Source organism: Lycorma delicatula, chromosome 1 (assembly GCF_047948215.1).
Source record: "Lycorma delicatula isolate Av1 chromosome 1, ASM4794821v1, whole genome shotgun sequence".
Classification (NCBI taxonomy): Eukaryota; Metazoa; Arthropoda; class Insecta; order Hemiptera; family Fulgoridae; genus Lycorma; species Lycorma delicatula.
Window position 1 is genome coordinate 26,315,048 of NC_134455.1, and position 17,082 is coordinate 26,332,129.

The 17,082-nt window shown below is 29.6% G+C and overlaps 1 protein-coding gene across 4 annotated transcripts in view; it reads left to right on the forward strand.

Moving 5' to 3' along the window:
* Window positions 1-790: 790 nt before the first annotated feature.
* Gtpx (Glutathione peroxidase homolog with thioredoxin peroxidase activity) overlaps window positions 791-17,082 on the forward strand; it is a 77,240-nt gene continuing 60,948 nt past the window's right edge. The window contains exon 1 of one of the 4 annotated variants that reach the window (XM_075380852.1): window positions 791-950. In XM_075380852.1, coding sequence (XP_075236967.1) covers window positions 861-950 — 90 coding nt within the window. In that variant the 5' untranslated portion in view covers window positions 791-860. Of the gene's footprint in view, window positions 951-1,363; window positions 1,411-11,683; window positions 11,711-17,082 lie in introns of those variants that run through there. The other 3 variants (XM_075380928.1, XM_075380778.1, XM_075381009.1) reach the window with 3 other exon arrangements.

The window sequence follows — 17,082 nt, forward strand, 5'->3', positions numbered from 1 at the left end:
AATAGCAAAATCCAAAAAAATTGTATCCCGTTGCATCTTTCTCCGTGGCACTCCAATTTTAACTCTAGAATTAATATGAGCACAAGACAAGGCTAACTTGGAACTAATAACACAGCATATAAGTTGTGATGTAAAAGATATATTGGTAGGTTTTAATAGAGCACATGCTAATACTTGGACAAATTGTATTCAACATGTAATTAAAGAAGAAAAAAGGCACAGGAAGCGGATGGTTTGTGTGAAAATATTATTGAAGATAGTGATAAATTTGGGAAACAATGATAATAGTTTAACAAACAGCAGCTTATCGGGTATTGAAGAAATACACTGAGGTATTCTAATAAATTATTTTTCCGTTCTAATTGATTTTAAATTATGAAAACGTTCTTTCTTATTTTTTCATTTTTAATGTAAATATATAATTTTATCACAATTTTCTAATTTTTATTGTTAAAGTTATTTTTACTTCATTTTAATGTTAAAAGTAAAGACAAGTGTTTTTTCACGTTGGATGGCGCTAAATTAAAATCATACTTTTATGTTTGGGTTTGCAGCACGCTTTCATAAAACAAATTATAGTACGTGTTGTAACGATTCAATCTTCAAACGGTAAGATGATTGTAAAGACCTTTTGAATACAGTTAATGAAAAAAATCTGTTAATAGAGATATGTGGGAGACAAATATATTTAAGAGATATTTGTAATTGAAAAAATTAATTAAAATCTTTGTATCGATTAGATGCTTAACCTTTGTCCGTTAAAATTCAGCTCAGTCATTGTATCGGATCTGTTATAATAATCGATAATCGCTTTCGAAGGTTTCAGTCGATGATATTGCACAACATTGTAGTTAAGTCAGATGATAAATCCGTCGTTAATTTTTAGTGTGTTACTGCCTGTAATTGCAGTTATTTGTGGTGTTTTACTGTACATTAATCGTGAAGATCAGGTTTGTACTAATTTAACATTTAAAGTTAGCCTAATTTTTTGAGATCGTTGTTTTATTAACATTATGCCGTAAAATTTATTTTTTTTTTATAACTGTAAAGACTTGTATGTTGTATCGGCACCCATTAAAGATAAAGACTAATGCTCAAACAGTAGGTAACAGATTTCTGCCGTTAGTCTTTGGTTATTTATTGCCGTTTGTAATAATGTGATTGGGTGCATTATAAGTGTAAATGTTATTTTGAAACTGTTTGAGTTTAACGAAAATTTTTGTTTAATCTTGATTTACCAATTTCAACAGTTATGCTAACATTTATGCTTATGATTATGATGAATTTCGTATGAAATGAGTCATGTTCTAAATCCAGAATTTTATATCGCCTGCTAATTACTTTTTAAGTTGGACACATTTTTGCTTTATTAATTATTATGCCCCTGTTATGGAGTTATGCTAATACCCAGTAAGTATATTTTCTTCTGCTTCCAAACATTTAATATGTTTGGATAAACATGCTTACAATTTTCATGTTTTCTACAGCACTATAAAGTTTATTTTCAAAGTTATTACCCATTATTAATAGTGAACTGTTTAACTTGTATAAAATATTAATTATTATTACTAACAGTTGCATCTGAAAGTTTTTTCAGAAAATTAAATAAAGATTAGAAATTTAGTAAAAAATAAATAATTTTGCTTAAACTTCAAACCAGAAAAAATAAAAGCCCATTGCATACTCAAAAAATTTAATTAAGAATATAAATATAAAGAAATAGCTATATTAGAATAAGGAATGGAAAAAAACTGTTTATGAAAGAATCTAATGGATATTTATCATCTTGTACTAGAAAAAGAATTTAGTTGTGTTACCAGGTTGCATTACACGGTAAGTTAAAGGAGTAATTTAAATCAATTTTGTTTATTTACATCAAATTCTGCAATTGCAGACTTTCACCTAGTTACCATTTGGGTATTTTTATGATTATAAATGAAATTTTTAGTAGACAAAAAATGCCAGGTCTACTACAAGGATTCAAATTCAGAACTTTCTGGATGGTAGGCAGAGGATATTTTCATTGAAGTGGGCATGGTACTGTTATAAAGAATATGGTTACCATATTTACACCATGATTCAAAATTACGTAAATCAATTTTGTGTTATTAGCCTATATTTTTCTTCCAATTTTCACGTTTAATTGATTAGCTTTATCTCATTTTGTGTAATTCTGAGCAAATACTTTGTCACCTGCAGTTTTTTCCTTACTTTAATATACCATAGTAGATAGGCTTAGGGTCAGGAAAACTCAAGCTCTTAATGTCAGAAAACAGGTTTGGACAATAGTTGACGTGTATAAACTCAGTCCTTGCTGCATTATCAGTATTCTAGTTAGTTAGAAATCAGTATTGTGACTAATGGCAACCTGTTTTGATGCTAATTCATTCTGTGGTGAGAGGTTAGGGTTAATGTTAGAATTTTGTAGAGAGAGAAGAGTAAACCATAAATAAACCTTAATAGTCATCAAGAATCGAACTGTGAGTCAGCCACTGAAGATGACAGAGTGCTCTTCATAAGTTGATATCTGTTATACATACGATTAACAGCACGGGACATGTGGTGTAGTCTCTTTCTTAATGACTATATTTCTGGTTAAATAAATTTGGCCGTGTCTGAAATAGTATTAAATTTTGCCATACCTTGATAATTTATCCATAACCTCTTTCTCCACAAAAGTCTAACTTTCACCGTAATTTATCTTCACAGAATGGATTAGCATCAAACAGGTCTTGATAACTCATAAAATTGATAGTTAGTTGACTAGGCTGGAGCAAACTTTAACCTTGCATGGTCACCCATTGCACAAACCTGCTTCCCAGTATTTAATTCTTGTGTTTTCCCGATCTTAAGCATATTTACTATGGTATATAAAGAATGAATTAAATTGAAATTTAACAAGTAATTGCATAGAATTACTTCATTCTGCAATAAAATCATGAAATTTGACAACAATTCTGTTTATACTAGATTCTGTTGAATTGAGGGTATTATTAAATAGATTTTACTATATTACCTTTCATAATTTGGGTGTCATGAAGAATTTTATTTATATGAGGACAAATAATTTAGATAATTAAACGACTACATTCATTTGTTGAGCAAACTAATAGCGTTTATTGATGCGTATTGTTATTAATTAGTTATTGCAAAATTAATCGTGTAAATTATGAATTGAAAAAATCTTTTTGCTTGGTAAAAGGTGTGTAATTTTTATAACTGCTTTTTTATTTGCTTAAGGGTCAATCCATTTGAAGTAACCCAAGGGTGGTTGCTTTACCAATTCAAAAGAAATTGAAACTTACCCACTTGTTTCCTACATGTCTCAGCACCTTAAAACTATTTTTTGTTTTTTAGATTTTTTATTTAAGCAGTTTACCTGTGCAGCCATTTTTTTTTTTACAGTGTACACCTATTTTTGTAATTGTAAGGGTTTACAGGAAAAAATCACAACTAAAAGCTATTAGTTCTGGAAGGATGAAAGAAAAAGCAATTTATTCATATTTTCTCAAGGTAAAGTATCGGTCCAGTGGTTTATTTACCTATCTCTCTTCTTTCTATGAGAAAATTACCAATAAAGTTCAACATGAAAAAGTGTGAAATTTCACTTTTTTCAAGAGGCTGGGATGGCATACACAGTTTGAATTATTTTTTTATAAGTCGGTGTGTGTTAGTAGTTTTACCATAAATAATATTAATGGTGATATACTTACCCATAAATTTTTATGAATTATTGAAAACTAATTTTTTTTTTTTAAATTCAAATTTTGGCTTCAAGTAACTGATGGGGTTGGTGATAAAAATCTTAAATCTGCACAACTACAGTATTTTTGTAAATTTTTAGGGCAAATAAAAAAGTTTCTGTGTATTGTATAATAAAAAAGTTATAACCTCTCAAACATCATGAAAAACCTGTAAAGCGATACCATTTTGACTCGCTAAATAAGTACTCAAAGGGGTTTCTTGTCTTCTTGGCACTTTAATATTTTTATGCTTATTACTGTAGTGGGAATATACTTATTTGAACCATTCAACTGCTGTGTTCATGTTATAACAGGTGTTTGATTTATGTTTGTTGCATCAATTAGCTTTGCATTTACAGACTGGTCAGTCTAACATTAATCAGTGACCTATTCACATCTTTACAGAGTGTCTAAAATTTCATCCTGTGTTTAGAAGTTTAATAAATAAATATGTTTTACTTACTAGTATTATATTTGCAAATTATGAAATCAGTTAATTTTTTTTCAAGTAATTTCACATAAAACAATGGGAGAACAATGTTCTGTAGGAATTTATGTGAATGAAGTGTATGAATGAGGTGTAAGAGTAGCACTGAATAAAACAGTGTATGCTACAGTACCAAAAGAACTCATTACAATTTGTGAATTTAGTGATGAAAACCAATAACTTATTTTTTTATGTGTTAATTCAGATCTCTCTAGTGTTTGTAAATATCATGAAAAAACGTTTTTGTCAAAATTCAGTCACCTGTATGGACAGTTCTGTTGTGACCTTTTGATAACTCATAAAAAAAAAACGTTAAGAAAAACTTAAGATAAGTAACATTAGAGCAAGCTTTTAAAGAACACATTTTTCCGAATTTAAATTTAGTTCCTGGAAAGTCTTTGTGTTAATTGTTTCAAAAGTATTTTTTCTCAGCAGAACAAAAAACTATATGAATTCGAAGACCAAGAGTAATACATTGACCCACATCACAATATTGAACAATTGGATGCTGCTTGTAGCATTTTGGGTGTACCACCTCCATTAGAATTGAAAAAATTAAGCGAAAAATTAGAGAATAGTTAAAATAAATAAATAGTTATTAAATAGTAAATAATTAAATTAGAGAATTTAAGAATAATTAAAATTTTGCTACAATTTATTTTTTTTTCAATGGCATTTACAAAAATAAACCAATAAACTAAAATAATTAAAAACTACATTGTTATCTACTTGTGTTGTTTCTTATTGATTAAAGAAAAGAAGCTATATCATCTTTTTTTTATAATTTTATTTGTCATATTATTGAAGTGTCAATAGCCTTGATTAGTTATTATTATTTTATCAAGGTAATATTATTATTACCTTGACCTTCATTAGTTATTCATTAGTTAACTCAATCACAGTCAAGTATTCGCAGGGACTCTAATAATAATATCAGTATAATACACTCAACTTGTTATTTTCAGTTAATAATTAGAATGTTATGGCTAACTTAATTTTACTGTTTATTACTTCATTTTCAGACTGCTGTTTCGGTTGGTAAAACAATTTCACATTTAGCTTATTTTAAAAAGATTTTTTTTTAAATTAAAAAAAAATTAGAACTATAACACTGTATGTCTTAAAATTTAATTTACTAGTCCATGAATAATTGATATTGAAATTATTTAAATATCTATTGGCAAGGATATGTGCTATTGTTGATTTCATGGTGTTAATATAATGAAAAGACAGATACATGTTTTTTATTCTAATCATATAAAGTATATATTTAATGCAAATTATGGGTGTTGAAGTATTGAATTTAATGTAGTGTTCAAAAAGTGATGCAATTTTGTAGGAAAATGAGTAAGTTTTAATAGTTGTTGCAAGTGGTCTCCATTATGTGATTTACATAATTGAATACGATGTTGCGTGCTCTTAAACACATGTTGTAACATTTATTGAGGAATTGCAGCGACACATTGTTTACTTTTGCTTTGCAATTCGGAAATGGTGTGTGTTGGCTGATATTGCTCTCTGTTCACTCTTAACAGATTATTGTTTTAAATTATAATGTTGGGGATTTTAGCTAAATAAAAGAAGTGTAATTATTTTACAAAATTATACTTCTGCAAAAATAGTTCATGATTTATTATGTTAATAAAAATTCTGTATGTAAACCTGTTTCATTTATGGTACTGATCATATAATAATGGTGGCATTTCTAATACTAATGATGTTGAGTAATTTTCATAGCAGTTGCATATGAGTTTTTCTGTATTTAGAATTTTTTTATCTGGTGAACTTAGGAAAGTAGCAATAAAAATCATTTTCTGAAATGAGTTAAAAAAAACTTAATAAACAAATAATATGTATCATATAAAAAATAAAATAAAAATATAGTAGAACAAAGAAAACACATTTTTACACTAAAATAAAAATGTTTCCTCTACAGTAATATACACATTGCGTACATATGAAAATTGGCTAAACACAGTCAATAATTAAATTCAATCATTCTTAAAATAAAAAAAAGATAATAGAGGAAAAGATTATACTGTTGCAATAAAAATATACTAAAAATCATAAAAAGTAAAAATGCTAAATAAAACTAATGGAAAAGTACCAACAATTTGAGGTGTGAAACTCACTTAGGACAGCACTAAATATGTTTGGTAGTTACCGAGTGCAGTGCTTACTCATGCACAATTGATCAAAACGCAGTTCTCTCCCATTCTGTGCCTAAAAGGAGACATTGCAAGACCTGCATTAAGACATGCCTTTCAATATAACACGGAGTGATTGTGCTCTACATTCAAATTTAGTTGTTCTCATTTTATAATGATAATAAACTTTTTTATGATTTATTTGAATGAATTATTTTATGATTTAGCACAGTTAGCTAACCTTGTATTCTCAGATCAGATAAGCCATTAAAAAAATTTGTGTGCACTGGAAACACAGTTGATTAATCATAATTAGGTTCTACATAAAGTACTTGAAAAGAGTGAATATTTTAGTCAAAATCATGTGTTCTATTTATATACAACCTCTTGACATATAAATATTTTAATAAGAAGGATGATGTGAGAAATTACAAAATGTCAGATCTTTGCAGAGTATTGAACTTACTGATATTGAAACTAACATAAACTACTCTGAATTAATTATGCACTAATAATTGCACTTTGATTTCTTAAAATGGCTAAAGTTGACAAAAATATATTTTAAATTTGCAGAAAAAAGTGACAACACAATGAACATTTTTATTACTTTTTTATCTTAAGTTTTTTTTAATTTTTTTATTTTTTATTTTATTTTATTCTGTATGTGTAGAAACAGATCCATAACTTTTTATTACCATAAACTTACCATCATAAACTGGACTGTTTGAAATTAACCAAACATTTTACCAATAGAATTTCAAACAAAAATAACTTCTTGTTAAAAAAATCACCACTATCCAAGGATTTTATTACTTCTACTTCTCTAATTCTAACAAAGTTATTTTCTACGATAATGGAGTGCAAACTAGATATTATATTGAACAATTCTTTGTATTGCAAAGTAGAATGTGGATTCTGATGATGTCATTCTTTTACAAACTGCATACTTTTATCCTTGAAGCAGTTATGCAGAATGTTCTTTCTGGGTTAGGCAACTTAACATGGTACACACTTTTTTTTTAATTTTTTAAAATGGTTATTATTTTGATTAATAAATCAGTATATTTAAGTTAAAAAAAAAAATTAATAAAAGGAGATGATGTCTGATTTGAACCAATGTGCCTTTTCCTTGTAATATCCAAATATTTTATTTGGCTGTAACTCTGGAACCAATGAAAATAAGTACCACCTATGATATATCGTTGAAAAGCTCTCAATGATGAGGGCTTATTACTGCATTTTTGGGCACCTTTGGTTTATTCGATTGCAATCAAAAGGGGAGGTGCATAACTAGATGTTGCAACAGTTCTAAATCAAAATTTTGACATCCTGCAGCTAATTGTTTTTGAGTTACGCAAGATACGTACGTACATACAGACGTATCGCCAAAACTAGTCAAAATGGATATTTCTGTTGAAATCTGAAATCTAAAATTTTTTGCGATCACAATACTTTCTTTACTCCGTACAAGGAAGTAAAACTGCTATGAAAAAGACCCACTGTACTGCCTTCTCCAACATTTCAAAATTATTTTTTTTGAGTGGGGGTGCAATTTAGCAAACAAATTTATACACAAAAGATTTTTTTTCATAATTATTCAGAAAAATATATATAAAAAAAAAAAAGGCAACAAAAATCATCCCTTGTACTTGCCTTATATAACTCTTCAAAATTAAAACCATTTTTAGGGTTGGGGTGAAATTTAGCAAAATGTTTTTTGTCCAAAAGTTGTTTATCAATGTTCACAAAATTATAAAAAAAAAAAAGTATAACCTTAATTATGCAAAATCTGGAGATGCTTTCGTTCTCTCCCCTGTATCCCCCCTGTATCCCCCACTCCCTTGACCTTTTGAATTGAAAATTTAATAGCATCAGTGCCCCAAATGTAGAAGCAATCTGCTAAGTTTGGTCAAAATCAGTGGAGTAAATCTGCAGATATAAGGTGATTTACAGTTAATTCGTCATGATTCAGTGAAAACCGGATATGCCCAATTTTGACCGATCACCATACTTTGCCTTCTATATAGCTACAGCTTTGCTGTAGCTGCTATAGATGACAAAGTAATAGCTTGTATTTTATAATTTGTATCATAAACAATATTTTTTAAATGATCAGTTGTTACCTACTAATTACTTTTTGTATTTATAAAGTATGTTGCAATTTAATCAATTTAAATAATCACTAAATTGATCCAATCATTTTTTATGACTGCCACTTGATTGCCATTTAAATTTTTTTTTAGTTGCTGATTTTTATTAAGTATTTGGGAAATAAAGCAGTGCTTTTTATTGGAATGTGGCTTCATTTTTGTATTTCATTGTCATCATTAGTAATGTTTTTGTTCTTGAATTCTGCTCTATGTTGTATCTTCTTTAGTCATATTAAAATATACTGGTCTGTTATTAGTCAACATCCTCCCACTATACCATAACAGTTTGTGTTAAGTTTGTTTCTGTACGTTCAACTTTTCATTGAATTAAATTTATTAATCTATATTCAGATATTTTTTGTTTTCTGTTTTTATATATTTTTTTCTTAGTGTACAAGATTTGTAGGAATTTTTGTAGCAGTTTTGAATTACCTTTATTTTACTTGCTTCAGAATTCCACAAAATGAAATTTTATTGCAGAAGAAATAACTTTTATGAAAAAAAAAAAATTGAATTTACTCACAATATAACGTGGTTAGAATTGGTTATCATTAACAACTTCCTCATGGTAACAGTTATAAATAATGTTATGGATCTGTTTCTACACATACAATAGAAAAGGTACTGTGGTGTACATAATTCTAAGAATTGTCGAGTTGAAGCAATATAAAAGATTGATCCACGTTAGCAGGGTGCCAGTTAAGGTAATGTTGCTCTGATCAAGATTTTTCCACAGTTTCTCTTGACTTTTCCAGCTAAATCCTAAAACAGTTTCTTTTTGATATCATGAACAATGGAAAACCTGTTGTTACTGATATGATTTACATAATTTTTAATTATTTTGTGTTCAGTAAGTGTGTTACGTATGTTTTGTCATTTGATCGTGTTAAAATATTAACAGCCAGTTCTGATGTGCTTTAATGACCTGTTTGTAACATGGCACCTGAATTTATGTTCCACTTACTTCAATGCCAAATACATTTATTCTTTTCTAGATTAAATATTATTTTAATTATGAATTTTTTTTGTGTATTTTGAAACTATTTTAAGCTCATTATTGAATGCTTCTTAATTTATTTTAGAAATTTTGGTTTATAAATTGATGTTCTTATAAAAATGAATTCTGCTAAAAATGCTTTTATAGTTCTAAACAGTACAGTTCATTTGAAGTAAGCAAAAGATTAGTTTTGCAATTTATTGTACGTTAAAACATTTTGAAAATTAATTACATCTTATGAGTGATATTTATAAGTTTATTCATCACCATCATAAACCGTCTGAAATTAACCAGATATTTTACCAATAGAATTTCAAACAAAAATCACCACTCTCCAAGGATTTTATTACTTCTACTTTTCTAATTCTAACAAAGTTATTTTTTATGATAATGGAATGCAAACTAGAGACTATATTGAACAATTCTTCGTTTTGCAAAGTAGAATGTGGATTCTGATGATGTCATTCTTTTACAAACTGCATAATTTTATCCTTGAAGCAGTTAAGCAGAATGTTTCTTTCTAGGTTAGTATTTGCTTTAGTTTTGCTGAAGAAATTGTCTTATTTTTAAGTGTGGAACTGAATGAACAAAATTTATCTGTAATTGTTAAAGTTCAAACATTAAGTAGAAATATAAAATCTTAATAAAATTTTTAGGCCCTTTGTAATAAATGTTTGAAGACCAACATTTAAAAGATCCAAAAATCCAGTACATCAATAACATTGAGACAAAAAAAAAAATTGAAATTAACCTTTAAAATGTACTATTTTTTTTTTTTTGTAGCTCACCTGTTTAGTTTCCTTCAGAGTAGTTTCCCTAGATTCAGTAAACTTGTCCCATTGTTTACATTACATTACTGTAAGAAATTGTTCTCAGGAGGTTCTGTTGTTTCCTTTCACTAGCAAAATCTTAGTCTTTCATGTGGCACTTTGTGATGGAAAGTTGATTAAAGTTGCCTAATGCAAGGTTGGGTGAGTAGGGAGGATGAAGGAAAACCATTGTGGTTTTTCCCATTAAAAACTCTACTGCATACAAAGTGAGTGTGTAAGCAAGGCCATTGTGGCAAAGAATCTAATTATTGCTGCTCAACTTGTTGACTTGTTTTCTTCACGTACTATTGTGTAACTTTTTCAATTCCTCTGAGTAAAAGTGTTGATATCCAGTTTGTTTCGGTGGATCAAATCTTTGGTACGATTCTATTAAATATTGAAAAATATTCAATAGAATTTTTTACGTAAGGTAAGACCTGCCAGGTTTTATTGAGTTTTGATGAATTCAACATTTTCAATTAGCTTGATACTTTTATTAACAACAATAATTGCAGTACCATGTTTCACATTCAATCCCAACTTAAGAGAAAAACAGACCCATTCTGAACTTGTACTCTGAAGTTGTGATCAGTATTGAGTTTAGTGGTTTTTCTAGCATTCACTGATTTGAACTTTGTCAACCCAGATTTTAGAAATTTCATCAGTGGTCTGATAATATATTTTGATTAGTTGCATTATAAACTCTTACAAGATTTTTTTCATATGAATGCTTGCCAGTAAAATCTTGACTGGCTTGAAGTGTCATTTTCTCTTGCTTGAAGTACTGCTTGTGTATACTTGAATTTCTATTTAAAGCATTTTTCTTAAAGTAAAAGCTTCCTGATAGTTCAGAAAGGTTTCAGCATTTGATATCCCAAAAAGAAAACAAAGTTTCTTACGTACTCGCTCACTTGCGCACACCCGTTCTCTCCTACCTCATGTCAAATTCATATATGATCTATATTATCTCTTTTAAAAGAGAGATTTGGTAATTTCTCTTTGTATGATTTTTACATGGGAGTTATAGTTTGTTATAACTTATCTTTTAATTATTGAGTGGGTGTAAAGAGAATTGTACTAAATTTTCATGTATGTATGTATGTGATATATTTCTGTTGAAAACATCATTTTTTCTACAGATTCAGAAAAAAGTGAACAGAAAAAATGTAACATTTCTATATAAATTGTTGTTGGTTTTATCAAAGTTAATCCTTACATTTAATTTTTTTTTTTTGCTTGATGATATCGCCACATAAGCAGCTTATGTGTGGGATATGTAAATGTAACATATGAAAAGTACCATGTCTAATCGGGATTAGAACCCAGGACCTCTGGATGAAAGGCCAAGACACTACCACTTGTGCCATGGAGGCCGGCGTGAGTGTTAGCGTCTTTTTATTTAATATTTTGTTTTCTGCTACTCAGCTTACAATTTCCTTATCTTTATTGCTTCTCTTTATGTTTGTTATCTATAAATACTTGGCTATCTAATATTACTTTAATTTTTTAAATTACAGAATGTTTAATATTTTCAAGTGAAAATTTACATTATATTGTTGAAATTGCAGTAGGTATTCAATGTTGTTTAATAAAGTGTAATTAAAATTGTTTACTTAACTATTTACATCGTGTCTTCATTTACCAAATGTTAACAGTATTTAAGATCTTACATCCTTTTATATGTAAGGCATATCATATTTTGTGACTTATGAAATGCACATCTGATATGAAAATCATGTTGACTTTGATATAATACATTCTTCTGGGTCATTAGAGGTGTGAGAATGGTACACAGATAGCAAAGGTCTAAGCTGAATATGTAATTTTTGTAAAATTGTATTGAACATCATAAATTTATGTGTTTTTCTATCAGCTATTCATTAATTTAGTCAGAGGAATAACTGTATCCAAGTTTTTTTAGAAACCTTTTCCTGGAGCATCTGTGTAAATAAATGAAGCAGCAGTTTTTTACATAATTTATTAATTGTGTATGAATATCATGCTTTTTAATATGTTTCAATAGTTGTTTGCGATATTGAAACTCTAAAAATTTACAGACTTAAGGTGGCTTTGACACAGGATGTTAGAAAAAAATATTAAACATTTTAGGAAGTAGCAGCAGTTCAAATTGAATATTGCAAAATTATATTAAATTTACCTTACTAGTGGTATTAATGTAGTTAAATACCTTTATTAATTGTAGTTTGTAATTTTAACAATTTTCGTACCGTATTCTTTTTCATCTGACAAATATACAATTTATTTAATATTTAAATTTCTCTGTTCATTTGTCGAGATCTTTGCTGATGAATCATAATCAGTTTTATTAACTGTAATGAAATATGTTATGCCCATATTTTCTTTTTATAATATATTTTTAATAAGTAACAAGACATTTTCACCTCTCTTTCACAATTACCTTGCTCACTCCAGTTTCAAGTATATGTTAATTTTATTTTTGAGAATTATTTTTAACATATTGAGGGATTGTGTCATCAAATGCTTTTAATATTTAGGAATAATTTTTGATTGCAGCTGTAAAGCAATTCTATATTTCCTACATGGATTATTAATCTGTACTCCATGATATGGTATGGTACATTTTCCAAAATAATTACACTATTTGTGGGTAATATTGATAAACATTTTTAGAAATTTAAAAAAAATATATAGCCTTCTATGTCTACATGGTAATTTCTGAATTTTTTTAAATTAAAAAGCAAGTAATTCCTTGTCTATAAATTCCATTTTCATTACTGATATGTACTACATTTGATTGCTTACCCTTATTTTTGAGGTGATTAAGCCCTTGCTTAATCTTGATCTGTATGCTTGCTTTTTGTTAGGTTTTGTTGTGCTTTTTTTTTATAGTATCAAAGTTGTTTGAACTTTGACATTATCTCATGTCTCATTTAAGCAAATAATTTGTTTATTTGTATTTCTATACTTTACACTTTACACTAAATAATAATTCATTTACCAAGTGATATTGTCTTCAGAACTTTTCTACTTTTTTTTTTTTTTTTTTTTAATGAATTTAACCAATTGACAAGATTAATTAGTTGTTGGTGTAAACTGCTGTTACATCTAATGTCTGGTAACAACACTCCTTATAACTGTCAATATTGTATATAAAGTAGGTATTTCTTTTCAAAAGTATAATTATGCATTTTTATCTCATTTTTATCATCAGATTTCCTGATCATCTGTTTTTTTGTTTTTTTTTTTTTGGTTTCATTGTATTAGATGTTTTTACTTTTATGCTTTTCTTCGTTGAGTTAATATCCTATTAATATTTCCTACTGGTGTGATGGTAAATTCATATTTAAGTTTTTACTACTTCGTTTATTAGTAATGTTTAATTTTTATAATTTATTGACGTCATTTTTATAATGTTTAATTTTTCTCAAGTTATTAAAAATGACTTGTCTTTTCATTTCAGTACTTCTCAAGAGCATTTTATGATTATTACTATTAAAACTAGGTTATCAACTGTTATATCTTTAATTAATGTTTAAATTCTAAACGGTTTGTCTCAAACCTAATTCTTAAAATTTGGGTAATAGAAACTATGTTGAGCACACAGCTGAAAATATATAAACTGTAATATTTAAAATACTACAAAAAAATACTTTACAATTATTAGACTTAGTGAATTCTTTTCAGAGTAATACAGTAAACAAATTGTTTTAGTTGGGTTCACATGCTTGCAAGAAGGTGAAATATTATATAGTGTAATTATGTAAAAAGATGGCTGCATTCAAAAGTCAATAATCTTGGCATATATTGTTGTTTTCACTGTGCTAGTTGTAAGTATATTTAAAAAATCTCTGTATTGTAGTTTTTGACTTAAAAAGAATTTAACATGAAAAATCCAAAAATGACATATTCCCATAGGGGCAAGGGTAATATTAGGAATTTTTCAGTACTCTTGTGTTTATATATTTTTTTGCATAACCCATATCTATATCTATTATTCACTCTTAAAACACTTCATTGAAATGTAGGTAGACTGATTTCGTTATTGATAGGTTGTAATGAAACATTAACGCAATTAAATTACAGAAATGAAATTAAAAGAGTTATGACTTTCTGAACCTCAAAAAATCAGCATATAAAACCTAAACAAATCTAAAATATCAGAAAATATAATCAGTTTTCTTCTACTCTTACCCTTTCATTACTTTCTCAGTATAAGTATGGGTACTGGAGGTGATTCCTCTTAATCATGTATGAAAGGATTGTAGGAAGTTTCTTTTAGTACATAAAAGGTCTATAAAAAATTATGTTCTGTAAATAATTTAGTTAACTTTGTTAATTTAGTTAATCAGTTAGTAACCTTTGTATTTTTTTATTTGTTTAATGAATATACTTCCTGTTTGAGATAATATGTAATATTTGTATAAGAATGATAAAATGGGTATTTTAAAACACTATAATTTTAAGAATAAGAATGAATTGTTAACTATTACTATTAACTAATTATTCATTAGTTACAAATTGTAATAATGTTTTTGTTGATTATGATTTAAAATACCTCCAGTGTTACAAAATTATAGTTACTTTTTATTTATTATTATTTTTTTTAAAGAAAATTCACAGAATCAAAGTAACCAGTCTTATTCTTGTTTGGACAATAATAATTTATTTTCGAAAATAAGAATACACTTTTTAACAATATAGTATTATTTCCAATATACAAGGGTCAATCCATGAATTAACTTTAGGGTGGTTTCTTGACCAATTCAAAATAAAACTGAAACTTACCCACGTGTTTCCGGGCCTTAAAAATTATTTAATAAGTTGACCTTTCTGTTTTTTTGTTTTACGCTGGATGTGGGAAAATTTGCCTAAACCAAACGCCCGTACATACTGGGTCTGTGGGACCGCCTACTGCAGTGGGACCCGCTAAAACACCACCCAGTAACGCGGTACTGGAATTGACGTAAAGACACAACCTTAGCACCTCGTGCGTCTCTGGCACAACTCACATTCTTACAAATATTTACAAATCACATTCACACCATATTACCCTATTTACAACTCAATATATACACTATACACGCGGACTCCTCTTAACCCCGCACAGCTATGCAATTGGCATAGCTTGTCACCAGTGGCTTTTGACCATGACTAGGCACCCCCGCCACCTACCCCCGAAGGCTAGCGCCCAGCGCCGCCCTCAACCGATATTCTCGCTGTTCTCCTCACGTTCTTCCACCAGTAGCTTCTGGTGGAGCACTCTTCTAACTACTGAGCACACATGGTCCAACCTACTCCAGACGAGAGCATCAACTGTATAACTCTCCCCGGCGAGTTCAAACCGTCACATGTCAATTTTTTCGTCCACCTTGGATACACGAAAAAGGTGTGCTCCACCATGTCCGTATCTTCGGAATACCGACATTGATCCGTACGCCTCCTTCCAATCCTGCGGAGGAAGACCCTACCAAACGACCCGTGACCCGTTAGCCACTGAGCCTTCCAGAAATTCACCTCCTCATCTGGTCTGTTGATACACGCAGCTACCTCTGGGGATCAAAATATAGCTCCAATGTTTTTTTTTTATTCCTCCACCTCTCCTGCCATTCAGTATGCATGCGGCTCCTCGCCTCCTCTTTGCCTCCTGTAGTCCTGTCCCTTGTTTGCTTGGCCACGAGGTCCAATGGTAGCATTCCCGCCACCACTAGTGAAGCGTCCAGGGGGACTGTCCTGTATAGTTGGGTCACCCTGATTGCCAACTTCGTATATATGGTCAGCCTTCGGGCAATTTCTCCCTATCTTGAAGGCCTCCCACCACACTGGCGCCGCATACAATATGGCCGACACCACCGTATACGCAAACATCCTGCATTTAGGTTTCCTGGCCAATGTCCCTCGACATTGGCCATCAGCCTCATCAGTGTCGAAGACATTCCCTCCGCCGTCATGGTTATCTGTTGCCCATGGAAGGCGAAGCCCCTCCACCTGTGGAGCCATATTCCCAGCTACTTAACCCCATCCTTCGGGGCAATCTTCTCCATATCTACCTTGATAGAAGATGAGGGTATACGAAGTCTCCCTGTCATCGATACAATTTCTCTCTTCGTGGCTGCCAGTCACTCCGTGCCGTTGCCACTCCGCAAAAGTTGCACAAAACACTATCAAAAAAACAGTAACTCCGACAGAGAAACAACATGTCCTCTCTCTAAATCCATCACAAAAACACTCCTAATTAGTTTACCTGTGGTGGCTATTTTTGTTTTATAGTGTGTACATCTATTTTTGTGATTGTTAACCACCATGTATTGTGAAAAATATGTAAAAAATGTAGAGTGCAAAGAAGACAAAAAACCCCCTTGGGGCACTTATTTAGTGAGTCAAAATGGTATCGCTTTTAACAGGTTTTTAATGATTTTTGAGAGGATAACTTTTTTATTAGTACAATACACAAGAAAATTCTATTTGTCAAAACACCTACAAAAATACAGACTTGATCAATACTATCGCAACTACATTCAGCTATTCTAGAACAAATGAGATTATGATATCTAACGTCCAAGTTGCTAGTTTTTTCACCCTTAAACCGAAAGATTACATATTTGAATTTAGATTAACATAATCTCGTTTTTGATTCACCACAACCTAATTTTAATTAAGTCTCTTTGATTGATTTCAAAACTTAGTCATAGCTTTTTTCTTTGTAATAAAGGGCAGTTTCATTTGCATATAAGTTCAAATAACCCTGAAATTTGCCAGAACAGAAGTCA